General features: G+C 37.7%; 1 protein-coding gene and 1 pseudogene across 2 annotated transcripts in view; both read right to left on the reverse strand.

Moving 5' to 3' along the window:
* The window catches only part of FAM205A (family with sequence similarity 205 member A), a 137502-nt gene that overhangs the window by 17575 nt on the left and 93179 nt on the right, over nt 1-26748 (reverse strand). The window contains exons 2-3 of one of the 2 annotated variants that reach the window (XM_037798234.1): nt 25237-25282; nt 24901-24983 (exon numbers count right to left, since the gene is read on the reverse strand). In XM_037798234.1, the coding sequence (XP_037654162.1) occupies nt 24901-24983; nt 25237-25282 (129 nt within the window). Of the gene's footprint in view, nt 1-24900; nt 24984-25236; nt 25283-26748 lie in introns of those variants that run through there. The other variant, XM_037798235.1, reaches the window with a different exon arrangement.
* Nucleotides 10188-11153, reverse strand: LOC119505443 (annotated as a pseudogene).

A 26748-nucleotide genomic window follows, 5' to 3' on the forward strand; every position in this document is an offset into this window, starting at 1 on the left:
GCCCCACCCAGCTGTGGGAGATGATTCTGATGAGATGTTCCCATGGAGGCGTGGCCCCGCCCATTTGGGGTGGGCCTTGATCGGTGGAGCTATATAAATGAGCTGACTCAAAGAGAGAAAAGAGAGTGCAGCTGGGAGTGATGTTTTGAAGAGGAGCAAGCTTGCTAGAAAGGAACGTCCTGGGAGAAAGCCGTTTTGAGGCCGGAGCTTTGGAGCAGACGCCAGCTGCCTTCCTAGCTAACAAAGGTTTTCCGGACACCACTGGCCGTCCTCCGGTGAAGGTACCCGATTGCTGAGGTGTTACGTTGGACGCTTTGTGGCCTTAAGACTGTAACTGTGTAGTGAAATAAACCCCCATTTTATAAAAGCCTATCCATCTCTGGTGTTTTGCATTCTCCAGCATTAGCAAACTGAGACAATATGCTTTAAAATTTTCTGTTGTTTTTGGCCTCTTGGCATTTGCTTAACTTGATAGGGTTCTTCTAGGACATGTAGGATTATTCAAAGACTTCTCTCTAATTTATCAGATCTACAGCTTGGTGGCATACACTTTCTCTAACTAACCAGCAGATGGCATCCACGAGTCACCTATTCCCCTCAAGTCAGTTCTCCCCAACTTTATCTTTGTGGTACGTGGGGGTTTTATTCTTGTGGGGTCCAATTGGTGCACCAAGTTTAGGTGTGTTGTTGGTGCCGTCTGCCCTGAATGTGGGGTGTGTGTCTGAGCAGTTAGGGAGGGAGGGCAGCTTTAATAATCAAACCTCCCAGATGTTCCTGGAGATTTAAGGCTGTTCCAAGAGTCTAAACCTTCATTTCAGTCTTGCCACAGACTGTCTCTGCCACTGACTCACAAGTCTTTGGTATTGGCGTATGGTCCCTGGGATTTCCGAGTTGGTCCCTCTTCCAAGCCATGCCCTTCTAGGGCCTCTGCTGAGGGAAGGTTGTGCTACATCACAAGTGCACACCGACCTTCAAGGGAAGTTCTGGGCCACTGGGCCATGTAGGTGCATTCCCAGGCTGCTGTAAGGATGGCTGTATGGGGCACATTAATTTCCCCCTTTTCGCACAGCTACTCTTCCCAGCTCTGGGACAATTAGCCATGGGTGTGCGAAAGGCTGTTGCCCACTCCTGATATTGTGGTGTGTGTGTGTATTGCTGGAAACTCTTCCTGTCACACTGGTTTTTTTTGGTGTGGCTCTCAGCTGTGGCTCCAGCACTGGGCAGGAGTGTTCTCAGCCCACTGGGAAGATGGCTGTAAGGGGCATGGTTTTTATCCCCTTTTGGCTCACCTCTGCCTTCCTAGCTCCAAGACAATTAGCAGTGGGTGTGTGAAAGGCTATCTTCCATGCCAGATTTTGAGGCATTCGCACAGCCCATTCCTGCCGCGCTTCACTGTGCAGTTCTTGCTGCCATATCTGCAGCCGCTTTTGGGTTTCTTTAAAAAAGAACTAGTCCGCCTCCAAACACCAACCCTCAGTTTCCCCACACTGCAGTGTGGCTGCTGGATATTCAGTGGCTTACTCACTTGTTTCAGAACCCAAACTCCCGGTTTCACCAAGTGAACGGTCCCTGTGGATTTAGCAGACCTTGTCCAGCTGGTGCATTGCTGGAACTGGTGTTCTGGGTCACTTTCCAGCTTTTATCTAGTATTTTTCATGGAGGTGTTTTTTTGCCCTGTCTCTCCTAGCCGCCATCTTAGGTTCTCCTATCAGTACTGGCTCTTATATTTAGGTCTTTGGTCCACTTTGAGTTAATTATATAGGGTGTGAGGTAGGGGTCCTCTTTCATTCCTTTGAATACAGATATCCAGTTCTCCCAGCTCCATTTATTGAAGAGACTATTCTGTTGCAGTTCATTGAATTTGGGGGCCTTGACAAAAATCAATTGACCATAGATCTGAGAGTCTATTTCTGAACTTTCAACTTGAATCCATTGATCAATATGTGTATCTTTGTGCCAGTACCATGATGTTTTGACCACTGTGGCTTTATAATAAGCTTTAGAGTCAGCAAGTGTAAGTTCCCCCACTTCACTCTTCTTTTTCAGGATGTTTTTTGGCTATTTGAGGCCCCTTTCCCTTCCAAATAAATTTGATAACTAACTTTTCCAATTCTGCAAAATAGGTTGTTGGAATTTTGATTGATATTGCATTGAATCTGTAGATTAATTTGGGTAGAATTGACATCCTAATGACTGTTTTGGTTTGCTAAAGCTGCCAAAATGCAATATGACAGAAATGGATTGGCTTTTACAATGGGGGGTTATTAGTTCACAAATTTATAGTTCTAAGGCCATGGATATTTCCCAATTAAGGCATCAATAGGATGATACCTTCTCTGAAGAAAGACTGATGATATCTGTGGTTCTTCTGTCACCTGGGAAGGAACATGGCCGGAGTCTGCTGGTCCTCTCCTGGGTTTAGCTTCTGGCTTCCATGGCTTTCTCCAAAACGTCTCTGGGCTCTTGTCTTAGCTTCTCTCTTAGCTTCTCCCCTGGGGGCAAACTCTGGATTACATATCTTAGCTTCTCTGAGCTCTCTCCAAAATGTCTTTCTGCCTTTTATCCTCTCATAAAGGACTCCAGCAAGGGAATTCAGACCCACTTTGAATGGGTGGGGTCACATCTCCATGGAAACAACCTAATCAAAAGGTCCCACCTACAATAGGTCTGCTCCCACAAGATTGGGTTAAAAGAACATAGTGTCTTTTAGGGGTACATAACAGATCCAAACCAGCACAATGACATTTAGCCTTCCTATCCATGAACATGGAATGTCTTTCCACCTACTTAGGTCTTTGATTTTTTTTTAGCAATGTTTTGTAGTTTTCTGTGTACAGGTCCTTTACATCCTTGGTTAAGTTTATTCCTAGGTATTTGATTCTTTTAAGTGCTACTGTAAATGGAATTTTTTTCTTAATTGCTTCCTCGGTTAGCTCATTACTAGTGTATAGAAACACTACTGATTTCTGCATGTTGATCTTGTATCCTGCCACTTTGCTGAATTTGTTTATTAGCTAATGTAGCTTTGTTGTAGATTTCTCAGAATTTTCCAAATATAGGATCATGTCATCATATTGCAACTATCTTTTCTCAGTTTTTCATTTGTCTTTTAATGTTTATGATGTGTTTTTTTTTTTTTTTTGCCACATAGAAGGCTTTGCATTCCATGTAGTTGAATTCATTAGTCTTTTATTTTATGGCATCTGTGTTTTAAGTCACATTTAGAAAGGTTTTTCCATGTCTGAGATTATAAAAAAGTTCATCCCATTTCTTCAGGTACTCTTTTTCTTTTTTTTATTATGATAAAGTATACATAACTGAAAATTTACTATTTTAACCATTTATAAGTGTACAATTCAGTGGCATTAAGTATATTCACAATGATGCATATTATTTTCCAGAACTTTTATCATTCCAAACAGGAACTCCATACTCATTAAGCAATAACACCTCATTCATTTCTCTCCCCAGCCCGTGGTAACTTCTAATCTACTTTCTTTCTCTGTGAATTTGCATATTATTGTTACCTCCTATAAGTGGAATCATGTAATATTATCCTTTTGTGTCTAACTTCTTTCACTTAATGTAATTATTTTCAAGATTCATCCATGTTGTAGCATGTGTCAGAAATTCATATGTTCATGGCTGAATAATATTCTATTGTATGGATATATACCATAGTTTGTTTATCCATTTATCTGGTGATGGACATTTGGGTTGTTTTGACCTTTTGGCTATTTTGAATAATGCTGTTATGAATATTGCTGTGCAATTATCTATTTGAGTCCTAATGTCAATGATTTTGGGTATGCACCTAGAAGTAGGGCTGCTGGGTCATATGGTAATATTATGTTTATCATTTTGAGGAACCACCAAACTGTTTTCCACAAAAGCTGCTGAATTTATCTTCCCACCATCAAGGCATATCTTCACCAACTTTTTTTTTTTTTTTATAATAGCCAACCCACTGGGTATGAAATGGTATCTCATTGTAGTTTTGATTTGCATTTCCCTAATGACTAATGATGTTGAGTATTTTTTCATGTGCCTTTTGGCCATTTGTATCTCTTATTTGGAGAAATGTCTACTCAGGTCCTTTGCTCACTTAAGAAAACTTTTTATTGCAGTTACATATATATGTAAATAAATATATTTATATAGTTCCCATATTAATCACATTCAAATGCACAATTCAGTAGTGTTGATTACATTCACAATATTTTGCTGCCATCACCAACATCAATTATCCTAATTTTTCATCACCTCAAATAGAAACTCTGTACCCTTAAGCAATAAGTCCCTCCCCTGCCCCTTGTCCTTGGTAATCTATAATCTACTTGGGGTTTTTTTATTGTTGTTGAATTGTAGGAGTTCTATATATAGTCTGAATATTAAACCCTTATCAGATATATGATTTGCAAGTGTTTTCTCCCATTTTGCAGGTTGTCTTTTCACTCTTTTGATAGTGCCTTTGATGCACAAAAGTTTTTAATTTGAAAAAGTCCCATATCTCTATTTTTCTTTTGTTACCTTGTTTTTGGTGTCATACTTAAGAAACAACTGGCAAATCAAGGTCGTGAAAATTTTCCCTTTATTTTCTTTTGAGTGCTGTAAGTTTTAGCTCTTAAATTTACATCTTTGATCCACTTAGTTATTTTTTTTAATTCAGTTTTATTGAGATATATTCACACACCATACAGTCATCCACAGTGCACAATCAACTGTTCACAGTAACATCATATAGTTGTGCATTCATCACCACACTCAATTTTTGAACATTTTCTTCACTCCAAAAAAAAAATAATAAGAAAAAAAAAGTAAAAAAGAACACCCAAAGCATTCTACCCCCCTCCATCCCACCCTATTTTGCATTTAATTTTTGTCCCTATTTTTCTACTCATCTGTCCCTATACTGGATAAACGGAGTGTGAGCCACATGGTTTATATAATCACATAGTCATACCATGAAAGCTATATAGTTATACAATCAACTTCAAGAATCAAGGGTACTGGGTTGCAGTTAAACAGTTTAAGGTATTTCCTTCTAGCTATTCCAAAACACAAAAAAAACTAAAAAGGGATATCTATATAGCACATAAGAATGCCCTCCTGAGTGACCTCTCAACTTCATTTGAAATCTCTCAGCCTCTGAAACTTTATTTTGTTTCAATTCTCCTCCCCCTTTTGGTCAAGACAACTTTCTCAATCCAGTGATGCCAGGTCCAGGCTCAACCCTGGGAGTCATATCCCGCATTGCCAGGGATATTTACACCCCTGGGAGTCATGCTCCATGTAGCAGGGAGGACAGTGAGTTCACTTGCCGAGTGGGCTTAGGGAGAGAGAGGCCACATTTGAGCAACAAAGAGGTTCTCTGGGGGAGACTCTTAGGCACAATTATAAGTAAGCTTAGCCTCTTCTTTGCAGTAACAAGCTTCATAAGGGCAAGCCCTAAGATCAAGGGCCCAGCCCACTAAATTGGCAGTCCTCAATGTTTGTGAGAATATCAGTAACAACCCATGTGGGGAAGTCCAACATTTCTATATTTTACCCTATTCCTCAAGGGGCACCTGCAAATACATTTTTATTCTCTGCCTAAATGACTTTGAGATGTATCGGGATTTCCCTTATTCCTAACCAGATCCACTTTTTCATATCTCTAACTGAAGTCTGAACTCTTTTTCAGCTTCTTCAACACTTGCTCTATGAGGCAATACTGATATTCATAGCTGCTAAGCTCTAGCTCTGAGTTTCAGGTGTCATACAGATACCCAAAGTTCCAGAAAGTGACCAGGTTATATACAAAGAGCTCAGCATCTCTGAATTTGGAGATAGCAATTACAACTCAGGAATTAGAGTTAAATTTTATATGTGGTTTAAGGAAAGGGTCCAACTTCATTCTTTTGCATGTAGATATTCAGTTTTCCCAGGATGACTTCTTGAAAATACTGACTTTTCTCCATTGAATGGTTGGTACCCTTGTCAAAAATCAATTGTTCATCTATGTGAGTGTTTATTTCTGGACCCTCTATTCTATTCCATTGATCTATGTGTATATCCTTGTGCCAGACCATACTTTTTTAAAATGCAATTTTATTGAGATTATGGTCACACATCATATAATTCATCCAAAGTATACAATCAATTGCTCACAATATCATCATATAGTTGTGCATTCATCACCACAATTTTAGAACATTTTCATTACTCAAAAAAATCAAAATAAAAAATAAAAATAAAAAATAAAAAAGAACATGCAAAACATCCCACACCCCTTATCCTCCCCCTATTATTTATTTATTTTTTTCTTTATTTTATTACTCATATGCCCATACAGTGGATCCAGGGAGTGTCAGCCACAGGGTTTTCACAATCACATGGTCACACGATAAAAACTATATAGTTATACAATCATCATCAAGAATCAAGGCTGCTGTATTACCGTTCAACGGTTTCAGGTATTTCCTTCTAGCTATTCTAATACACTAGAAACTTAAAGGAATATCTATATAATGCATAAGAATAACCTCCAGAATGACCTCCTGGCTATATTTGAAATCTCTTAGCCTTTACTAACTTTACTTAGTTTCATTTCTTTTCCTCATTTTAGTCAAGAAGGCATTCTCAATCCCATGATGCTAGGGCAAGTCTCATTCCTGGGAGTCATGTCTCACATTGCCAGGAGACTTATACCCCTGGGAGTCATGTCCCACATAGGGGGAGTGTAGTGAGTTAATCTGCAGAATTGGCTTAGAGATACAGGTCATGTCTGAGCAACAAAAGAGATTCTCTGGGGTTGAATCCTAGGCATAGTTATAAGTAGGCTTAACTTCACCATTGGAGAGAGAAGTTTCACAAGGGCAAGCTTCTAGATAGAGGGCTTGGCTTATTAAATGGGAGCCCCTATTGCTTAAGAGAATAGTAGGAATTCCCCCAATGGAGAAGTTTAATAATTCCACGTTTTCCCCAGTCCCTCAAGTGGATTTTTTTATTTTCTGTCCAAAATATTCTGGGATGTATTGGGAGATTACATTAGCCTGTACAGAATAACAACATCTCATTTGCTATTCTAAGTTCCATGTAATTACATTGTTTAAATAAACTGACCATACAAGTTAAATTAGATAGTGCGCTACAGAAAATACAAATAAATCTCTCTTCCTTTGGTCTCACACAGAAGTTGGAGTTTTGAAATACAATCTATTCTAATTTACCTTAGTACTAACCAAGTCCATATCATTCATATCTCTAATTGTAGTCTGATCTTGTCAACTTCTTTAACAGTTGCTGTATGGAATAATGCTGATTTTCAGAGCTGCAGAACTCTAACTCTGAGTCTCAGGTATCACACAGATACCCACATTTCCAGGGAATTACCAGGGTACACACAAAGAGCTCAGCATCTCAGAATTTAGAAATCACTGTTAAAACTCAGGAATAGATGTGACTGCTGTAAGAGCTTACAATCTAAGAACCTTTACAATAAGCCTTATTGAACATTCTGTACTTCTTAATCATTGATTGCCCACACTCTGCCCCCATTCTATCTCCAGATAACCTATGCTCTTGAATTCAATTCTCAACATTTGCTCATTATAGTTAGTTTATATTAGTGAGGCTTACAATATTTGTCCCTTCCTTTTTGGCTTATTTAATTCAATATAATATCCTCAAGATTCATTCACCTAGTTGCATGCTTCACTGTACCATACTGCTTTGATCAGCTTTGTAGTAAGGCTTGAAATCAGTAAGTGTGAAGCCTCCAACTTTGTTCTTTTTCAAGATTGTTTTGGATATTTAGGGTCCTTGAAATTCCATAGGAATTCCATAGGAATTTTAGGATCAGTTTTTCTATTTCTACGAAAAACACCTCTGGGATTTTGATAGGGATCATATTGAATCTGTAGATCACTTTGGGTAGTATTGTCATCTTTAAGTCTTCAAAATCATGAACATAAGCTGTCTTTCCATCAATTTAGGTCTTTAATTTCTTTCAGCCATGTTTTGTAGTTTTCAGTGTACAAGTCTTTCACTTTCTTCGTTAAATTTATCCTAAGTATTTTACTCCTTTTGATGCTATTGTATATAGAATTGTTTTCTTGATTTCCTTTATGGAGTGTTCATTGCTAGTGTATAGAAATACAACTGATTTTTGCATGATGATTTTGTATCCTGCAACTTTGTTGAATTTATTTATTAGCTTTTTGTGTGTGTGGATTCTTTAGGGTTTTCTACATATAAGAACATTTTGTCTGTGAACCGAGATAATTTTACTTCTTCCTTTCCAATTTAGATGCCTTTTATTTCTTTTCCTGCCAAAATTCCTCTGGCTAGAACTTCTAGTACTAAGCTGAAGAGAAATGGTGAAAGTGAGAATCCTTGTCTTGTTTTGGTCTTTTGGGAAAAGTTTTCAGTGTTTCACATTGAGTAGAATGTTAGCGGTGGGTTTTCATAGATGGCCTTTATCATGTTGATTAATTTCTCTTCCATTCCTAATTTTTTGGGTGTTTTTTTAAATCATGAAAGTGTGTTGGTTTTTTTTATAGTTTTAATATCTATTAGGAGACTTTAAAAATATATACAGTATAAATGAAAACATAAATCAAAACATAAATCAAAATATTCCTTATACTTAATAGGTAATTCTTCCTATACTCAATAATTAAATTTAAACCCATATTCCAATTTTAGAAAGAATTTTTGCCCACTAATTCATCTTACCATTTATCTTTCCCATTAACTAGATTATTAAAATAATTTGTAATTTTCAACCTCAACTCCAGTGTTAATTGAACTATTTAAAAGAAACTACTATTTTAAAGCAAAGTGGTGACTTTTTCCCAGCAGCTCTTTAAAACTACAGAAAGGGAACTCAGGATTTATCAGCCCCTCCTACACATTTGATCAGAGCATTTCTGGGGCACTGGCTTTATGAGGAGCCTCAAAAGTTCTTCTGAGGAGCCTTAAATTTAAAGGTATAGTATCATTTAAAATAATGTAATACCATGGCAACCTGGAATGTCTCCAAGAAAAGTCATCCTGGTTTCAACTCAGACATCGATACTATTTTTGTTGTTGTTGTTGTCAATAGTTGCAGAATTAAAGGAAGTTTTTAGAGATCAATAAGCCAAATTTTCATATAAAATGTCCTAGTTGTGTATAGTATATGCTTAATACTCCAAAATTCTCCAAATGGAGATTTTATAGACAACAATAATCTTATTTTAAATCATTAAATGAGCATTTAGTCCTTTAAATTACATTTTAAAACTTGAATGGAAATTAACACATATACAAATTTAATTTAAAGTAATGTTAAGGATTTATCTGAGTTACAGAAAAAAATAGAATTTGGAGATTAAAGGCAAAACTCCTTTAGTGTAAAAATCACTGGCTCCTATCTAGCACAGGAGCAACTGGATTGCTTTCAGTGGTTTGAAGCACTAGAAGGTCTTAAAACATATAGAGGAATAGATGTGTCTCTCTCTACATGAAATTTAAATATGAATTTCATTCTCTGATAAATTAAACCATAATGTTACTTTATCAATTTTTATGTAATTTAACAAATAACATTTAGCAATCCTTTGTTTAGTGATCTTTTGTGTAAATATAAAAATCTTAGATACGTGAAAATGTTTTTTTCAAATCATATATACTTCTAATTCTTCACAGTTTTATATATAATTACAATTTTCAAACTTTGAATATTATATGTGATTTGATATATCTGTACAAGAAGAGTAAGATAAAAAAACATTTAAAAAGATTACATAGATCTGATTTGCAAAATTAATATCTGACATTTGTATGCTTTTTGCAAAGAGTACATAGGACATTTCTGCAGCAATAAAAAAGGTAAAATCTTTTTAAACACAGATTTCAAGTTTCCTCTAATTAAAGTATTCTAACCCTAGAAATACTCTCAAGTTTTGATTTCTAGATGCAATAGGTAATTTTTATTTATACATGTTTTTTTCCTTAAACTTTATAATTTCAAACAATTTGAACAATATAATCAGATTTGGCATGATATCTTCACATAATATGTATGAAGTCCTTCGTGCAGGATTAATGTTGAGATTTCTACTGCACCATCTCGAAAAACCAGTTTAAGATCATATAATGCTATGCTTTAGTGGGATTTCTTGTAGGTTTAGGATCATAACCATATAGGAATGTAGCTGTTATTACAAGGGTGGCTCCAAGGAAAAAGACACTGGTTGGCACAAAATCTTGTAGCCAAAATTAGGATATCAGTGTTGATAATACTATGAAGAAGTTGCGAATCCTTTAAAAATATTATCTGCACACTTAATAAAAGCAGCTATTACAAGTCTATGTAGTGCCTGAAGAACAACTACTATCTGGGTCAGTCGATTTTATCCCTGAAAAAATCCACTCTTTGATACCAGTTCTCCATCATAAATGTATACACCCATTAATCCAAATATACTCCCAAAGAAACCAAGCTGAATGTTTCTTGTCCACACTGATTGCTTGGTGTCTTTTAAAATTTTCACAAAGTAAACCCCAGCAAAGTCACTTAAAAAACACACTGTAAGAACTGCCATGAGTCCTACAAATTGAGAGCCAGCTGAGAGTTCCTTAGAATCAAGTTCTTGTGAATCTGAGGGCCACTGAACAAAAGCAACTACTGTCATCAAAATTACTGGAGACAACCACTGGTACACACCTAATTTTTTACTAAGCATAGACACAGAAAATAATGCTATTGTATGAATTTTCAAATGATATACGACCTGATAAATAGTTGCATCTAGATTTGACAATGCCACATAGAATAAAATATTCTGAAGAGTATATATCCCTGATGGAATAGCAAGTTTAAATGCTTCCATAGGTTTATTAAGAATTTCATCATGTAGTACTCGATTCAGTGCTCTTAGACTAAATTTGCTGCCTTTGTAGACTAGTATAATGCAGGCCCTAATCTTCAAAAGTTTAGCATAACCACTGCAGTAGAATAATGAGGTCCCTCCTTTTTTAAAGTCCTAGAGTAAGGCATTGTTGGAACCAAACTGGTAGTCTGAAAGACCAAAATTCCCAAGGAAAGGTATTTTAGGTTGGTGAACATTGTCTTATCTTCATTTGCCTCTGGAGCAGCTGGGCTGGCTGTGCACACAGGGGTCCCATGGCTCAGCTCAGTGGGGTGCCCCAGGCTGCCCAGCCCACCGGGTCCCCTGCTACTGCTGACCAGCAGCACTGCCTGCTCCCGCCATCACCAGCCTGGTGCAGTCCATGTGTTGGATTTTTCAAATGGCTTTTCTGCATCAATTGAGGGGATGATGTGGTTTTTTCCTTCATTCTATTAATGTGGCATATTAAATTGATTGATTTTCATATGTTGAACCACCTGCATTCCAGGGATAAAACTCACTTGTCATGGTGCATAATCCTTTTAATATGTTGCTGAATTCAATGTGCTAGCATTTTGTTGAGGACTTTTGGCATCTATATTCATAAGGGATATTGGTCTGTAGTTTTTTTTTCTTGTAGTGTCTTAGTCTTGTAGTGTCTTTTCTTGTAGTGTTGTTGATGTCAGGTATTCTATGCTAGCCTCATAGAATGAGTTAGGAAATGTTCCCTCTTCCATTTTTTTGAAAGAGTTTGAGAAGAATTAGAGTTAATTCTTCTATAAAGTTTGGTAGAATTCACCAGTGAAGCCATTTGGTCCTGGGCTTTTCTTTGTTAGGAGGTTTTTGATTATTGATTCAATCTTTCTCCTTGTTTTAGGTCTGTTGAGATTTTTTATTTCTTCTTGAGTCAGTTCTGGGAGTTTGTTGTTTCTAGGAATTTGTACATTCCATTTAGGTTATCCTTTTTTTTTTTTTTTTTTTTTTGGCAATATAATGATTCATAGTATCCTCCAGTAATCTTTTTTATTTCTGTCAAATCAATAGTAATGTCCCCACTTTCAATTCTGATTTTAGTAATTTGAGTCTTCTCTCTTGTTTTCTTAGTCAATCTGGTTAAAGGTTTGTCAATTTTATTGATCTTCTCAAAGAACCGTTTTTCTCTATTGTTTTGTTATTCTCCATTTTTAAAAATTCCACTCTAATCTTTGTCATTGCTTTTCCTTTGTCAGTTTTGGGTTTAGTTTGCCCTGCTTTTTCTATACGCTTATTGATTTGAGATCTTTTTTCTTTTTTAATGTAGGCATTTTCAGCTATGTTTCCCCCTTACCATTGCTTTTGCTGTTTCTGATAAGTTTTGGTAGTTTGCTTTTTTTTTTTTTGCTTCATAAGTCTTAAGGTATTTTCGAATTTCCATGTGTTTTCTTCTTCTTTGACCCACTGGTGTTCACATATTTGAGAATTTTCCAGTTTTATTTCTATTATTGATTTCTGGTTTCATTTCATTGAGATCATAAAAGATACTTTGTGTAATTTAAATATTTTAAATGTATTAATACTTCTGTGGCTTAATATATGGTCTTTGCTGGAGACTTGTTCCTTGTGCACTTGACAATAATGTGTATTCTGCTGTGGTCAGGTGGAGTGTTCTATACATGTACATTAGGTGTAACTGGTCTATGGTGTGTTTAATTCATCTATTTGCTTATTTATTTTCTTTCTGGCTTTTCTAACCATTATTAAAAGCAGGGTATTGAAGTCTCCAACTATTATTGTTGAACTATTTATTTCTCCCTTCACATCTGTCAAGTTTTGCTTTATATCTTTTGTAGCTCTGTTGTTGAGTGCTTCTATGTTTATAATTTTTATATCTTCATGCTGGATTGAAACTTTTATCAATATATAATGCCTTCTTTGTCACTTGTTACATTTTTTGACTTAAAGTTTATTTTTGTCTGAAAATAATATAGCTACTTAAGCTCTCTTTTAGTTATTATTTGCATGGAATATATTTTTTATCCTTTTATTTGCAACCTTTTTGTGCCTTTTAATCCAATTTGCCAACTCTGCCTTTTTTCCCCTAAGACAAGTTATTTATTTAAGCCATCTCCTGCCACAAGTAAAAGGATGGAAGATCATCATCATTTGGTCATCATTTGATGAACGTAAAGGTGAATATAGTGTTTGGTACACTTTTCTGATCTATGTGCAGAAGAATGGTCCAAATCAGTGCTGTGGTCTCCAGTGCCTCAGTTTTGGTTCTCTTTATTTATCTTTATAGCCAGTCAGAAGTGGATTCACATGAGTATTATGGAATGTAGTATGGTTCTCATCTCTCCAGGGAAAGAGCTTGTACCTGACATGGAAATGGAGGTAGGCATTGATCTTGCATCTCACATACTTCAGGAAGGTGTTCAGCATACTCACTCCCACCACAGGAAGTGTGATGCAGTACGTGAGGGCCTTCCACATGCATGCTGAGCCCTCCTCACCATGAGGTGCTATTTGACATAGGATGCCCCAGTTGAGGCTGGAACCAAGCTAGCAGCCCAGAAACCTGGGACCCAGTAGTCAGTACCATTTTTAACCTGAACACAATCTCTGTCTTTTAAAGGAGGGTTTAATCCATTTATGTTTAAAGTAATTACCGATAAGGAAATATTTACTATTGCCACTTAGCTATTTGTTTTCTGTGTGTCTTATATGACTTTGGTCCTCAATTCCTCTTTTACTGCCTTTTTTTGTATTTAGTTGATTTTTTTTTTGTGGTGTACCATTTCGGTTCTCTCCTTCCCTTTTATACATATTTTTAGTTATTTTCTTAGAGGATACTTTGGGGATTACAATTAAAACCTTAAACTTGTAATAATCAAATTCAAATACTACCAGCTGTAGTATATAAACACTCTACTCCTATACACCTCCATCTGCCTTTACGTTATTATTGTCTCAGATTCATCTTGATACATTGTGTGCCTCTTATCATAGGCTTATAATTATTGTTTTGTGCAACTGCCTTTTTTTTTAATCATCATTTTATTGAGATATATTCACATACCACACAGTCATACAAAACAAATCGTACTTTCGATTGTTTACAGTACCATTACATAGTTGTACATTCATCACCTAAATCAATCCCTGACACCTTCATTAGCACACACACAAAAATAACAAGAATAATAATTAGAGTGAAAAAGAGCAATTGAAGTAAAAAAGAACACTGGGTACCTTTGTCTGTTTGTTTCCTTCCCCTATTTTTCTACTCATCCATCCATAAACTAGACAAAGTGGAGTGTGGTCCTTATGGCTTTCCCAATCCCATTGTCACCCCTCATAAGCTACATTTTTATACAACTGTCTTCGAGATTCATGGGTTCTGGGTTGTAGTTTGATAGTTTCAGGTATCCACCACCAGCTACCCCAATTCTTTAGAACCTAAAAAGGGTTCTCTAAAGTGTGCGTAAGAGTGCCCACCAGAGTGACCTCTCGGCTCGTTTTGGAATCTCTCTGCCACTGAAGCTTATTTCATTTCCTTTCACATCCCCCTTTTGGTCAAGAAGATGTTCTCCGTCCCACGATGCTGGGTCTACATTCCTCCCCAGGAGTCGTATTCCACGTTGCCAGGGAGATTTACACCCCTGGGTGTCTGATCCCACGTAGGGGGGAGGGCAGTGATTTCACCTTTCAAGTTGGCTTAGCTAGAGAGACAGGGCCACATCTGAGCAACAAAGAGGCATTCGGGAGGAGGCTCTTAGGCACAACCATAGGGAGGCCTAGCCTCTCCTTTGCAGCAACCATCTTCCCAAGGGTAAAACTTATGGTAGAGGGCTCAACCCATCAAACCACCAGTACCCTATGTCTGTGGTCATGTTAGCAACCATGGAGGTGGGGTAGGCGAACACCCCTGCATTCTCCAAAGGCTCCTCAAGGGGGCACTACATCTTTTTTATTTTTCTTGTTTTTCTTTCTTTCTTTTTTTTTTTTTAACTTTCCCTTCTTTTTTAAATCAACTGTATGAAAAAAAAAGTTAAAAAGAAAACAAACATACAATAAAAGAACATTTCAGAGACCATAACAAGGGAGTAAGAAAAAGACAACTAACCTAAGATAACTGCTTAACTTCCAACATGTTCCTACTTTACCCCAAGAAAGTTACCTAATATAGCAACATTTCTGTGAACTTGTTCCTACTATATCCATCAGAAATTAACAGACCATAGTCATTCCTGGGCATCCCCAGAACGTTAAATAGCTTATCTGTTCTTCTTGGATTATTGTTCCCCCTTCCTTAATTGCTCTCTATTGCTAGTTCCCCTACATTCTACATTATAAACCATTTGTTTTACATTTTTCAAAGTTCACATCAGTGGTAGCATATAATATTTCTCTTTTTGTGCCTGGCTTATTTCGCTCAGCATTATGTCTTCAAGGTTCATCCATGTTGTCATATGTTTCATGAGATCGTTCCTTCTTACTGCCGCGTAGTATTCCATCGTGTGTATATACCACATTTTATTTATCCACTCATCTGTTGAAGGACATTTGGGTTGTTTCCATCTCTTGGCAATTGTGAATAATGCTGCTATGAACATTGGCGTGCAGATATCTGTTCGTGTCACTGCTTTCTGATCTTCCGGGTATATACCGAGAAGTGCAATCGCTGGATCGAATGGTAACTCTATATCTAGTTTTCTAAGGAACTGCCAGACTGACTTCCAGAGTGGCTGAACCATTATACAGTCCCACCAACAATGAATAAGAGTTCCAATTTCTCCACATCCCCTCCAGCATTTGTAGTTTCCTGTTTGTTTAATGGCAGCCATTCTAACCGGTGTTAGATGGTATCTCATTGTGGTCTTAATTTGCATCTCTCTAATAGCTAGTGAAGCTGAACATTTTTTCATGTGTTTCTTGGCCATTTGTATTTCCTCTTCAGAGAACTGTCTTTTCATATCTTTTGCCCATTTTATAATTGGGCTGTCTGTACTATTGTCATTGAGTTGTAGGATTTCTTTGTATATGCAAGATATCAGTCTTTTGTCAGATACATGGTTTCCAAAAATTTTTTCCCATTGAGTTGGCTGCCTCTTTACCTTTTTGAGAAATTCCTTTGAGGTGCAGAAACTTCTAAGCTTGAGGAGTTCCCATTTATCTATTTTCTCTTTTGTTGCTTGTGCTTTGGGTGTAAAGTCTAGGAAGTGACCGCCTAATACAAGGTCTTGAAGATGTTTTCCTACATTATCTTCTAGGAGTTTTATGGTACTTTCTTTTATATTGAGATCTTTGGTCCATTTTGAGTTAATTTTTGTGTAGGGGGTGAGGTAGGGGTCCTCTTTCATTCTTTTGGATATGGATATCCAACTCTCCCAGCCCCATTTGTTGAATAGAGCATTATGACTCAGTTCAGTGACTTTGGGGGCCTTGTCAAAGATCAGTCGGCCATAGATCTGAGGGTCTATCTCTGAATTCTCAATTCGATTCCATTGATCTATATGTCTATCTTTGTGCCAGTACCATGCTGTTTTGGCAACTGTGGCTTTATAATAAGCTTCAAAGTCAGGGAGTGTAAGTCCTCCCACTTCGTTTTTCTTTTTTAGAGTGTCTTTAGCAATTCAAGGCATCTTCCCTTTCCAAATAAATTTGATAACTAGCTTTTCCAAGTCTGCAAAGTAGGTTGTTGGAATTTTGATTGGGATTGCATTGAATCTGTAGATGAGTTTGGGTAGAACTGACATCTTAATGACATTTAGCCTTCCTATCCATGAACATGGAATATTTTTCCATCTTTTAAGGTCCCCTTCTATTTCTTTTAGTAGAGTTATGTAGTTTTCTTTGTATAGGTCTTTTACATCTTTGGTTAAGTTTATTCCTAGGTACTTGATTTTTTTAGTTGCTATTGAAAATGGTATCTTTTTCTTGAGTGTCTCTTCAGTTTGTTCATTTCTAGCATATAGAAACATTACTGACTTATGTGCATTAATCTTGTATCCCGCTACTTTGCTAAATTTATTAGCTCTAGTAGCTGTATCGTCGATTTCTCAGAGTTTTCTAGATATAAGATCATATCATCTGCAAACAATGACAGTTTTACTTCTTCTTTTCCAATTTGGATGCCTTTTATTTCTTTGTCTTGCCGGATTGCCCTGGCTAGCACTTCCAGCACAATGTTGAATAACAGTGGTGACAGCGGGCATCCTTGTCTTGTTCCTGATCTTAGAGGGAAGGCTTTCAGTCTCTCACCATTGAGTACTATGCTGGCTGTGGGTTTTTCATATATGCTCTTTATCATGTTGAGGAAGTTTCCTTCAATTCCTACCTTTTGAAGTGTTTTTATCAAAAAGGGATGTTGGATTTTGTCAAATGCTTTTTCAGCATCTATTGAGATGATCAATTGATTTTTCCCTTTCGAGTTTTTGATGTGTTGTAATACATTGATTGTTTTTCTTATGTTGAACCATCCTTGCATGCCTGGAATGAACCCCACTTGGTCATGGTGTATGATTTTTTTAATGTGTCTTTGGATTCGATTTGCAAGTATTTTGTTGAGGATTTTTGCATCTATATTCATTAGGGAGATTGGCCGGTAGTTTTCCTTTTTTGTAGCATCTTTGCCTGGTTTTGGTATTAGATTGATGTTAGCTTCATAAAATGAGTTAGGTAGTGTTCCATTTTCTTCAATGTTTTGAAAGAGTTTGAATAAGATTGGTGTCAGTTCTTTCTGGAAAGTTTGGTAGAATTCCCCTGTGAAGCCATCTGGCCCTGGGCATTTATTTGTGGGAAGATTTTTGATGACTGATTGGATCTCTTTGCTTGTGATGGGTTGGTTGAGGTCTTCTATTTCTTCTCTGGTCAGTCTAGGTTGTTCATATGTTTCCAGGAAATTGTCCATTTCTTCTACATTGTCCAGTTTGTTGCCATACAGTTGTTCATAATATCCTCTTATAATTTTTTTAATTTCTTCAGAATGTGCAGTTATGTCACCTTTTTCATTCATTATTTTGTTTATATGGGTCTTCTCTCTTTTTGATTTTGTCAGTCTAGCTAGGGGCTTGTCAATCTTGTTGATCTTCTCAAAGAACCAACTTTTGGTGATATTTATCCTCTCTATTGTTTTTTTGTTCTCTATGTCATTTATTTCTGCTTTAATCCTTGTTATTTCTTTTCTTGTACTTGGTTTAGGATTGGTTTGCTGTTCATTTTCTAGCTTCTTCAGTTGATCCATTAGTTCTTTGATTTTGGCTCTTTCTTCCTTTTTAATATATGCGTTTAGTGCTATAAGTTTCCCCCTTAGCAATGCTTTTGCTGCATCCCATAGGTTTTGGTATGTTGTGTTCTCATTTTCATTCATCTCTGTATATTTAGCAATTTCTCTTGCTATTTCTTCTTTAACCCACTGATTGTTTAGGAGTGTGTTGTTTAACCTGCAGGTATTTGTGAATTTTCTAAGTCTCTGATGGTTATTGACTTCTAATTGTATTCCATTGTGGTCAGGGAATGTGCTTTGAATAATTTCAATCTTATTAAATTTATTGAGGCTTGTTTTATGTCCCAGCATATGATCTATTCTGGAGAAAGTTCCGTGAGCACTAGAAAAGTATGTATATCCTGCTGATTTGGGATGTAATGTCCTGTATATGTCTGTTAAATCTAATTTATTTATCAGATTGTTTAAGTTTTCAATTTCCTTATTGGTCTTCTGTCTGGTTGATCTATCTATAGGAGAGAGTGATGTGTTGAAGTCTCCCACAATTATTGTGGAAACATCAATTGCTTCCTTTAGTTTTGCCAGTGTTTCTCTCATGTATTTTGTGGCACCTTGATTGGGTGCATAGACATTTACGATTGTTATTTCTTCTTGCTGAATTGCCCCTTTTATTAGTATGTAGTGGCCTTCTTTGTCTCTCAAAACATCCCTGCATTTGAAGTCTATTTTATCTGAGATTAATATTGCTACACCTGCTTTCTTTTGGCTGTAGCTTGCATGAAATATTTTTTTCCATCCTTTCACTTTCAGTTTCTTTGTGTCCCTGTGTCTAAGATGAGTCTCTTGTATGCAGCATATTGATGGTTCCTTTTTTTTGATCCATTCTGCGAATCTATATCTTTTAATTGGGGAGTTTAATCCATTTACATTCAACATTATAACCGTGAAGGCATTTCTTGAATCAGCCATCTTATCCTTTGGTTTATGTTTGTCATATTTTTCCCCTCTGTCTATTAATATCCTTTATTGTACCCATACCGAATCTCTTTAGTACTGAACCTTTCTCCAAGTCTCTCTGTCCTGTCTTTGTTTCTCTGTCTGTAGGGCTCCCTTTAGTATCTCCAGTAGGGCAGGTCTCTTGTTAGCAAATTCTCTCAGCATTTGTTTGTCTGTGAAAAATTTAAGCTCTCCCTCAAATTTGAAGGAGAGCTTTGCTGGATAAAGTATTCTTGGCTGGAAATTTTTCTCACTCAGAATTTTAAATATATCGTGCCACTGCCTTCTCGCCTCCATGGTGGCTGCTGAGTAGTCACTACTTAGTCTTATGCTGTTTCCTTTGTATGTGGTGAATTGCTTTTCTCTTGCTGCTTTCAGAACTTGCTCCTTCTCTTCTGTGTTTGACAGTGTGATCAGTATATGTCTCGGAGTGGGTTTATTTGGATTTATTCTATTTGGGGTTCGCTGAGCATTTATGATTTGTGTATTTATGTTGTTTAGAAGATTTGGGAAGTTTTCCCCAACAATTTCTTTGAATACTCTTCCTAGACCTTTACCCTTTTCTTCCCCTTCTGGGACACCAATGAGTCTTATATTTGGACGTTTCATATTATCTATCATATCCCTGAGGTCCATTTCGATTTTTTCAATTTTTTTCCCCATTCTTTCTTTTATGCTTTCATTTTCCATTCTGTCATCTTCCAGGTCACTGATTCATTGTTCAACTTCCTCTAGTCTTGTACTATGAGTGTCCAGAATCTTTTTAATTTGGTCAACAGTTTCTTTAATTTCCATAAGATCATCCATTTTTTTATTTAGTCTTGCAATGTCTTCTTTATGCTCTTCTAGAATCTTCTTGATTTCCTTTATATCCCGTACTATGGTCTCATTGTTCATCTTTAGTTCTTTGAGTAGCTGCTCTAGGTGCTGTGTCTCTTCTGGTATTTTGATTTGGGTGCTTGGGCTTGGGTTATCCATATCGTCTGGTTTTTTCATATGCTTTATAATTTTCTGTTGTTTTTGGCCTCGTGGCATTTGCTGAACTTGATAGGGTTCTTTTAGGGTTTGTAGACCTATTGAAGTCCTTATCTCTAATTTATCAGATCTACAGCTTCGTGGAGTACACTTTCTCTAACTAACCAGCAGGTGGCGTCCTCGAGCCACCTGTTCTCCACAAGCCAGTTCTCCCGTGCTTTACCTTTTTGGTGAGTGGGGGAGTGAGTCTTGTGGGGCCCAATTGGTGTACCAAGCTTGCGTATGTAGTTGGTGTTGCCTGCCCTGTATGTGCGGCGTGTTTCTGGGCAGTCGGCGAGTGGGGGTGGCCCTAACAATCAAATCTCCCTGGTGATCCTAGAGTTTTAAAGCTGCTGCAATAGTCTAATCCTTCAGTTCAGTCCTGCCACAGTTTGTCTCTGCCACTGACCCACAAGTCCTTGGTATTGGCGTATGGCTCCTGAGACTTGCAAGTGGGCCCCTCTTCCAGGCCGTGCACCCCGGGTCCTCTGTTGAGGGATGACTGTGCTATGTCACAGGTGAGTGCCGTCCCCCCAGGGCAGGTCTGGGCTGCTGGGCTGTGTAGGGAGGCTCCCAGTCTGCTGAAATGATGGCTGAATGGGGCTTTGTTAATTCACACTTCTCCACCTTCCCAACTCTGGGACAATCAGCTGAGGTTGCAGGGAAGGCTAATGTCCACACCCAGTTTTGTGGTGTGTGCCTGTTATTTGAAGCACTTCCGTCACACTGGGTTGTCTGGGGCAGTTCTGGGCTATGGGGCTGGCGATGGGCAGGAGTGTTTCCTGTCCACCAGGATGGTGGCTGTGAGCGGACACCCCCCTTTTCTTGGGAAGTTGTGGTGTTTAGTGAATTTTCTCAGCCACTGGATTATTGCCTTTTGTCTCAGAGCTCTCTTAGTTCTGCTCTTGACTTGACGTGCCCAAATTGAAAGTCTTTGAAGCTTTCTGTATTGGGCTTCTTAGAGTAATTGTTTTAGAAAAAGAAAAAAGGATTAAAAAAAAAAAAAAAAGGCCCTCCTCAGAGATCTAATGGGTTATTGAAATGCTAATAGACAAAGCAACCAGGGCCATTAAGGAAAGGTCCACAGGGCAGAGAGATCAGCTTTTGTTCGGGATTTGCATATGCGCCTCAAGGCCTGAGCTCCGCCCTTCCCCTTTCTGTGTTCACCAGAACTCCAAAAATCCTCTGCTTTTATTTTGGAGTTTTTCGTGTTGTTTTTTTTTTTTTTTTTCTATGCCTGTCTCCTCTCTGCTGGGCTGGCTGCTCTCAGATTCTCTAGTGTCTGGTCTCAGTCTATCTATGGTTGGAGTTTGGATCAGTAGAATGAGTTTCCGATAAGGGCTGCCACTGCAGTTCTCCCTTCTCCTTCCCGGAGGTGACAGCCCCTCCTCCCACGGGACTGAGCCTGGCAGGGAGGGGCGCGGGTCCCCTGGCCGCAAAAACTTACAGATTTCGCTGATCTCAGCAGTTCCACGTTTTCATGAGTGTTGTATGAAGTCTGCCGAAGGTCAGATTGCTCTGTGGTGTCCAGTCCACGCAGTTCCTGGCTTTCTACCTACTTTCCTGGAGGAGTAACTAAAACATACAGCTCACCAGTCTGCCATCTTGCCCCGCCTCCCAGGCCATTCGTGCAACTGCCTTTTAAATGACATAGAAAAAAGGGGAATTACAAGCCAAATAATATTGGCTTTTACATTTACCTATGTTTCTTCTTATGACTTCAAATTACTGTCTGGTGTCCTTTCAGTTCAGTCTGCAGAACTCTCTTTAACAATTTTTGTAGCACAAGTTTACTGGTAATAAACTCCCACAGCTTATGTTTATTTGGTAATTTCTTAAATTCTCTTTCATTCTTAAAAAGTAGTTCTGCTGAATATAGAATTCTTGGTTGACAGGCTTTTTGTTTGCTTGTTTGTTTCAGGACTTTAAATATGTCATACCACTACCTTCTGGTCTCCATGGTTTCTGATAAGAAAACAGCTGTTAATCTCATTGAGGATTACTTGTATATGATGAATCATTTCTCTCTTGCTGCTTTAAAATTCTGTCTTCGGATTTTGACAGTTTCACTATGATTTATCTTGGTGTGGATCTCTTTGAATTCATTCTGCTTAGAATTCACTGAGGTTCCTGGATGTGTATATTCATGTCTTTCACCAGATTTGGGAATTTTTCAGCCATTGTTTCTTCAAATATTTTTTTCTGCCCATTTCTCTCTCTTTTCCTTATGGGACACCCATGATGCATATTTTAGCATGCTTGATGGTGTCCCACATGTCCCCCAGGCTCTGTTCATTTCTCTTCATTATTTTTCCTTCTGCTTATTAGATTGGATAATTTCAATGGTCTCATCTTCAAGTTCATTGGTCCTTTCTTTTTCCTGCTCAGATCTGCTGTTACACTCCTCCACTGAGTTTTTCATTTCAGTTCTTTTACTTTTCAGCTCCAGAATTTCTGTTTGATTCCTTTTTATAATTTCTGTCTCTTTATTGATAATCTCATTGTGTTCATACATTGTTTGCCTACTTTCCTTTAGTTCTTTGTTCCTTGTTTCCTTTAGCTCATTTATCATATTTAAGACTGATGATTTAACATCTTTGACTAGTAATTCCAATGCTTGGGCTTCTTAGTTATGGTTCCAGTTGGGAACTGGGCATTCTGAATATTGTGAAGTGATAACTCTGGAAATCCGGTTCTCTCATTCTTCAGGGATTTCTGGTTTTTGTTGTTGAGGGCTGAATCTGTCCTTTGTAACTTTTCTGAACTACTTATTTTTGCAAAGTAAGAATTCCTTGTTTTGTGTTGTCAATGAAGTTTTTGTTCTATGTGTGGTCACCCAGTAACCTGACAAAGATTTCCTTAACTGTCTGACCCCAAAGAAAAGAAATAAAAAGAAATGTTATCTTTTCAAATCTTCCAGTAGATGCTACCAGGGCAAGCAGTGCAGCCCAAGAAGGCCAAAATCAAGGCAAGCATCTGTTCCAGTACATTAGGGATCCATCAGATTGACCAAAACATGCAACCCCCAAATTTTGCAAGACAAGTTCTCTACTGTCACTGCACCAGCCTGCTAGATTGAGCAATGGGAAAGACCACTGGTTTGTGTACCTGGCTCACTTCTGAATGATCAGCAACTTCTCCTTTCATCAAGCACTTCTCTGGTTGTTATAAAGCGACTGATCAGGTTCCAGAGTTACAAAATAGTTTATTACAATCACTTTTCCAGCTCTCTGGATGCTTTAGTGTAGGGTATAACTCCTGGAGCTTCCTGTTCCACCATTTTGCATGAGATTACTTCAGGTACTCTTATAGTTTCAATTTTTATGTTTACATCTTTGCTCTATTTAGAATTTACTTTGGGGTAATGAGTGAAGTTGGTTCCTGTATTAATTATGAGCTGTATTCAGGTACATGTTATAGTGATTCAACTACAAAATAGAAGTTTGAGGACTTCTGACTTCTGCTTAGGACACAGAAATCTGGAAATACACCACTCTCACTCTTACAACAAAAGAGACTATAGGACAATCTGAAAATTCACAACTTTTCAGAGCTGAGGTTGTAGGGCAATCAACTAACCTAAGGAAAAACAGCTTCCTTCAAGGATATATGGCAAAGGAGCCCCTGCTTTGGGGCACAGACTCTTGGACACCATCAAGCCTGTAAGAATTATGCTAAAATTTTTGATGAATTGCTAAAGGCAAGTGGGCTATTGTGAGAATATAAAAATTTTGGGAGCTACATGTAAAAGGGGAATTCACACTCACTTGCAGCCTCTCCTTTATGGACCTAACTGTGTTCACAAGAAAGGTGGGAGTGGGGCGAGAATCCTGAGAAAGTCTCTCTTGGGGTGCAGTCCTTGAAGAAAGGAAGAGCAGCCACTGCAGGGAAAGGCACCAAGCCCTGCCCAGACCCTTCTCCCCATATTATCTATGGAATGATAGCCCTAAGCTGCTGGTGAAGAGCAGAAAATCCTGTAACCTTTCATGCACTGGTGAAGGTCCATTGCAGCTGGAGAAAGGGAAAAGAAGGAAAACCCCCTACTTCTGTGGGGCCCAGACCATTAGAAGTCCCTCAGCTGAAGGTGAGGTGGGATTATGGAGAGGGCTCCATCCCTGACACCCAGGGATACAGTGCCTAGAAAAACACAGTGTCTAGAAACACATAGAACACCCACTTCTTCACCCATCCCCCAACAGGATAATAAGCATTGAGTAACAAGTAACAGCAATCTACCATGAAATAGCACCAAGAGCATGGTGAACACTCTTTCTGAGGAGGAGGGACAAGGGTATGATGTAAAGCTGAGCATGGAGCAGACATTGAGAAAACTTCTGGCAAATCAGCCTCAAAAGTAAACATAAGGTAATGTTAGAGAGTTTGAAGCCTGTTTTGCACTGACGGAATGACAGCAACAACAAAACCCATAGCTCCTAATGAGATTGACTCAACCTCCCACTCTGAAGTCCTAACAGGAGGAAAGTTGCATCCATTTCCATGTATAATAACTATTTATCCCAGTCTTTACTGCCCTACAATAGATGTCTAGCTTTCAACAAAATATTATAAGGCATACAAAGAAGTGAGAAAAAACAACACACTATTAGAAGACAAAGCAATCAATGGTACTATACTCTGATATGCTAGAGATATTGGAATTATCAGACTAGGAAATTAAAAGTGAACAATGATCAATACATTAAAGGATATAATAGAATAGGTGGACAGCCTTCATGAAATGTAAACTCTAAGGAAGAATCAAATGGAAATGCTAGAAACAGAAAACACAATAATAGAGATAAATATCACCTTTGTCAGGCTCATCAGGAGTCTTGACACAGCAGAGGAAAGAATCAGTGAACCTGAATATAGTTCAGTAGAAGTAATCCAAACTGAAACACAAGGAGAAACAAAGTGAGGAGTAAGTCAGAACAGAGCATTTAAGAGCTGTGTGACAATATCAAACATCCTAACATGTGCAATTGGCAAAGAAGGAAAGGAAGAGGAAGAGGAAGGAGAAGGAGGAGGAGGAGGAGGGGGGAGGGAGAGGTGGGGGAGGGAAGAAGGAGAAGGAGAAGAGAGAATAGGACAGAAGAAATATCTGAAGAAATAATGGCTGAGAAATTTTCAAAATTGATGACTTACCAAACCACAAACCCAAGAAGTTCACAAATTCAAGCAGGATAAACATCTAAAAATACAAACATATAGACATATCATATTCAAATTGCTGAAAACTAAAAACAAAGAGAAGATTTTGAAGGCTTCTTGAGAAAAAAGACACATTATGTTCAGAGGAACAAAAATACTAATTGCATTAGACTTCACATAAAAAACTATGTAAATTAGAAGACAGGGGAGTGACATCTTTAAAGTGCTGGAAGAAAAAAACTGCCAACCCAGAATTCTATACCAAATAAAAATATGTTTGAATAAGGAAGGAAAAAATAAAGACTTTTTCCAACTAATAGGGTTTCTCTTCCTTATAAAACAGGAAGTTGGCTGCCAACCAGTGATTCTCCCACTTGTTCCTAGCTAACGGAACTGTAATATTTTTTATTGATGTAAAATCCACATAACATATATCCACCATTTAAACAATTTTAAAGTGTGCAATTCAGTGGCTTTTAGTACATTCACACTTTGTAAACATCATCACCATCTAATTTCAGAATATTTTCATCATCCCAAAAAGAAACCCTATACCTATTATGCAGTTAATCTTCATTTCCCTTTCCCTCACTCCCCAGCCCTTGGCAAGCCTTAATATGCTTTCTGTTTCTATGGATTTGTCTATTCTGAACATTTCTTATAAATGGAATCATACAATATGTAGCCTTTTATGTCTGCCTTCTTTCACCTAGCATAATGTTCTCAAGGCTCATTCATGTTATATCATGCATTAGTACTTCATTTCTTTTCATGGATGAGTAATAATATTCTATTGAATGGATATACCACATTTTATTTAACATTAATCAGTTGATGGGTGTTTGGGTTGTTTCTACTTTTTTGGCTATTATGAACAATGCTGCTGTGAAACCTTTTGTACACATTTTTATTTGAACACCTGTGTTCGGCACTCTTGGGTATATACCTAGGAGTGAATTGCTTGATCATATGGTAATTGTGTTTAATATTTTATGGAACCACCAAACTCTTTTCTACAGTGGCTACACCATTTTATATTCCTGCCAGCATTGTATAATGGACAATAATTTTTATTCAGGGCTTCTATATGCCCAGTTCCTTAGAGTGGATCACAATTGGTAAAAGCCAACTGAGGCATTTTGTATTTTCCAAAAATGGCCACAACAATATTCCTAGTCCTATATGCTTTTTGTGAAACTTGTCACTCTCTTTCAAGAGGTAAAGTCTGTTTCCTCTGCCCTTGAACCAAGGCAGGCTTTTGTGACTCATTCAACAAACAGAAGATGGGGTAAATGATGTTATATGATTTATGAGATTAGGTCAGAAAAGGCAATATAGCTTCTCCCTAGCTATTTTTCTTGGGACATGATCTGGTTTGCTAAAATTGCCAAAATGCAATATATCAGAAATGAATTGACTTTTACAATGGGGGTTTATTTGTACACAAGTTTACAGTTCTAAGGCCATGTAAACATCCCAAGTAAGGCATCAAGAGTAAGATACCTT

Source organism: Choloepus didactylus, chromosome 10 (assembly GCF_015220235.1).
Source record: "Choloepus didactylus isolate mChoDid1 chromosome 10, mChoDid1.pri, whole genome shotgun sequence".
Lineage (NCBI taxonomy): Eukaryota > Metazoa > Chordata > Mammalia > Pilosa > Megalonychidae > Choloepus > Choloepus didactylus.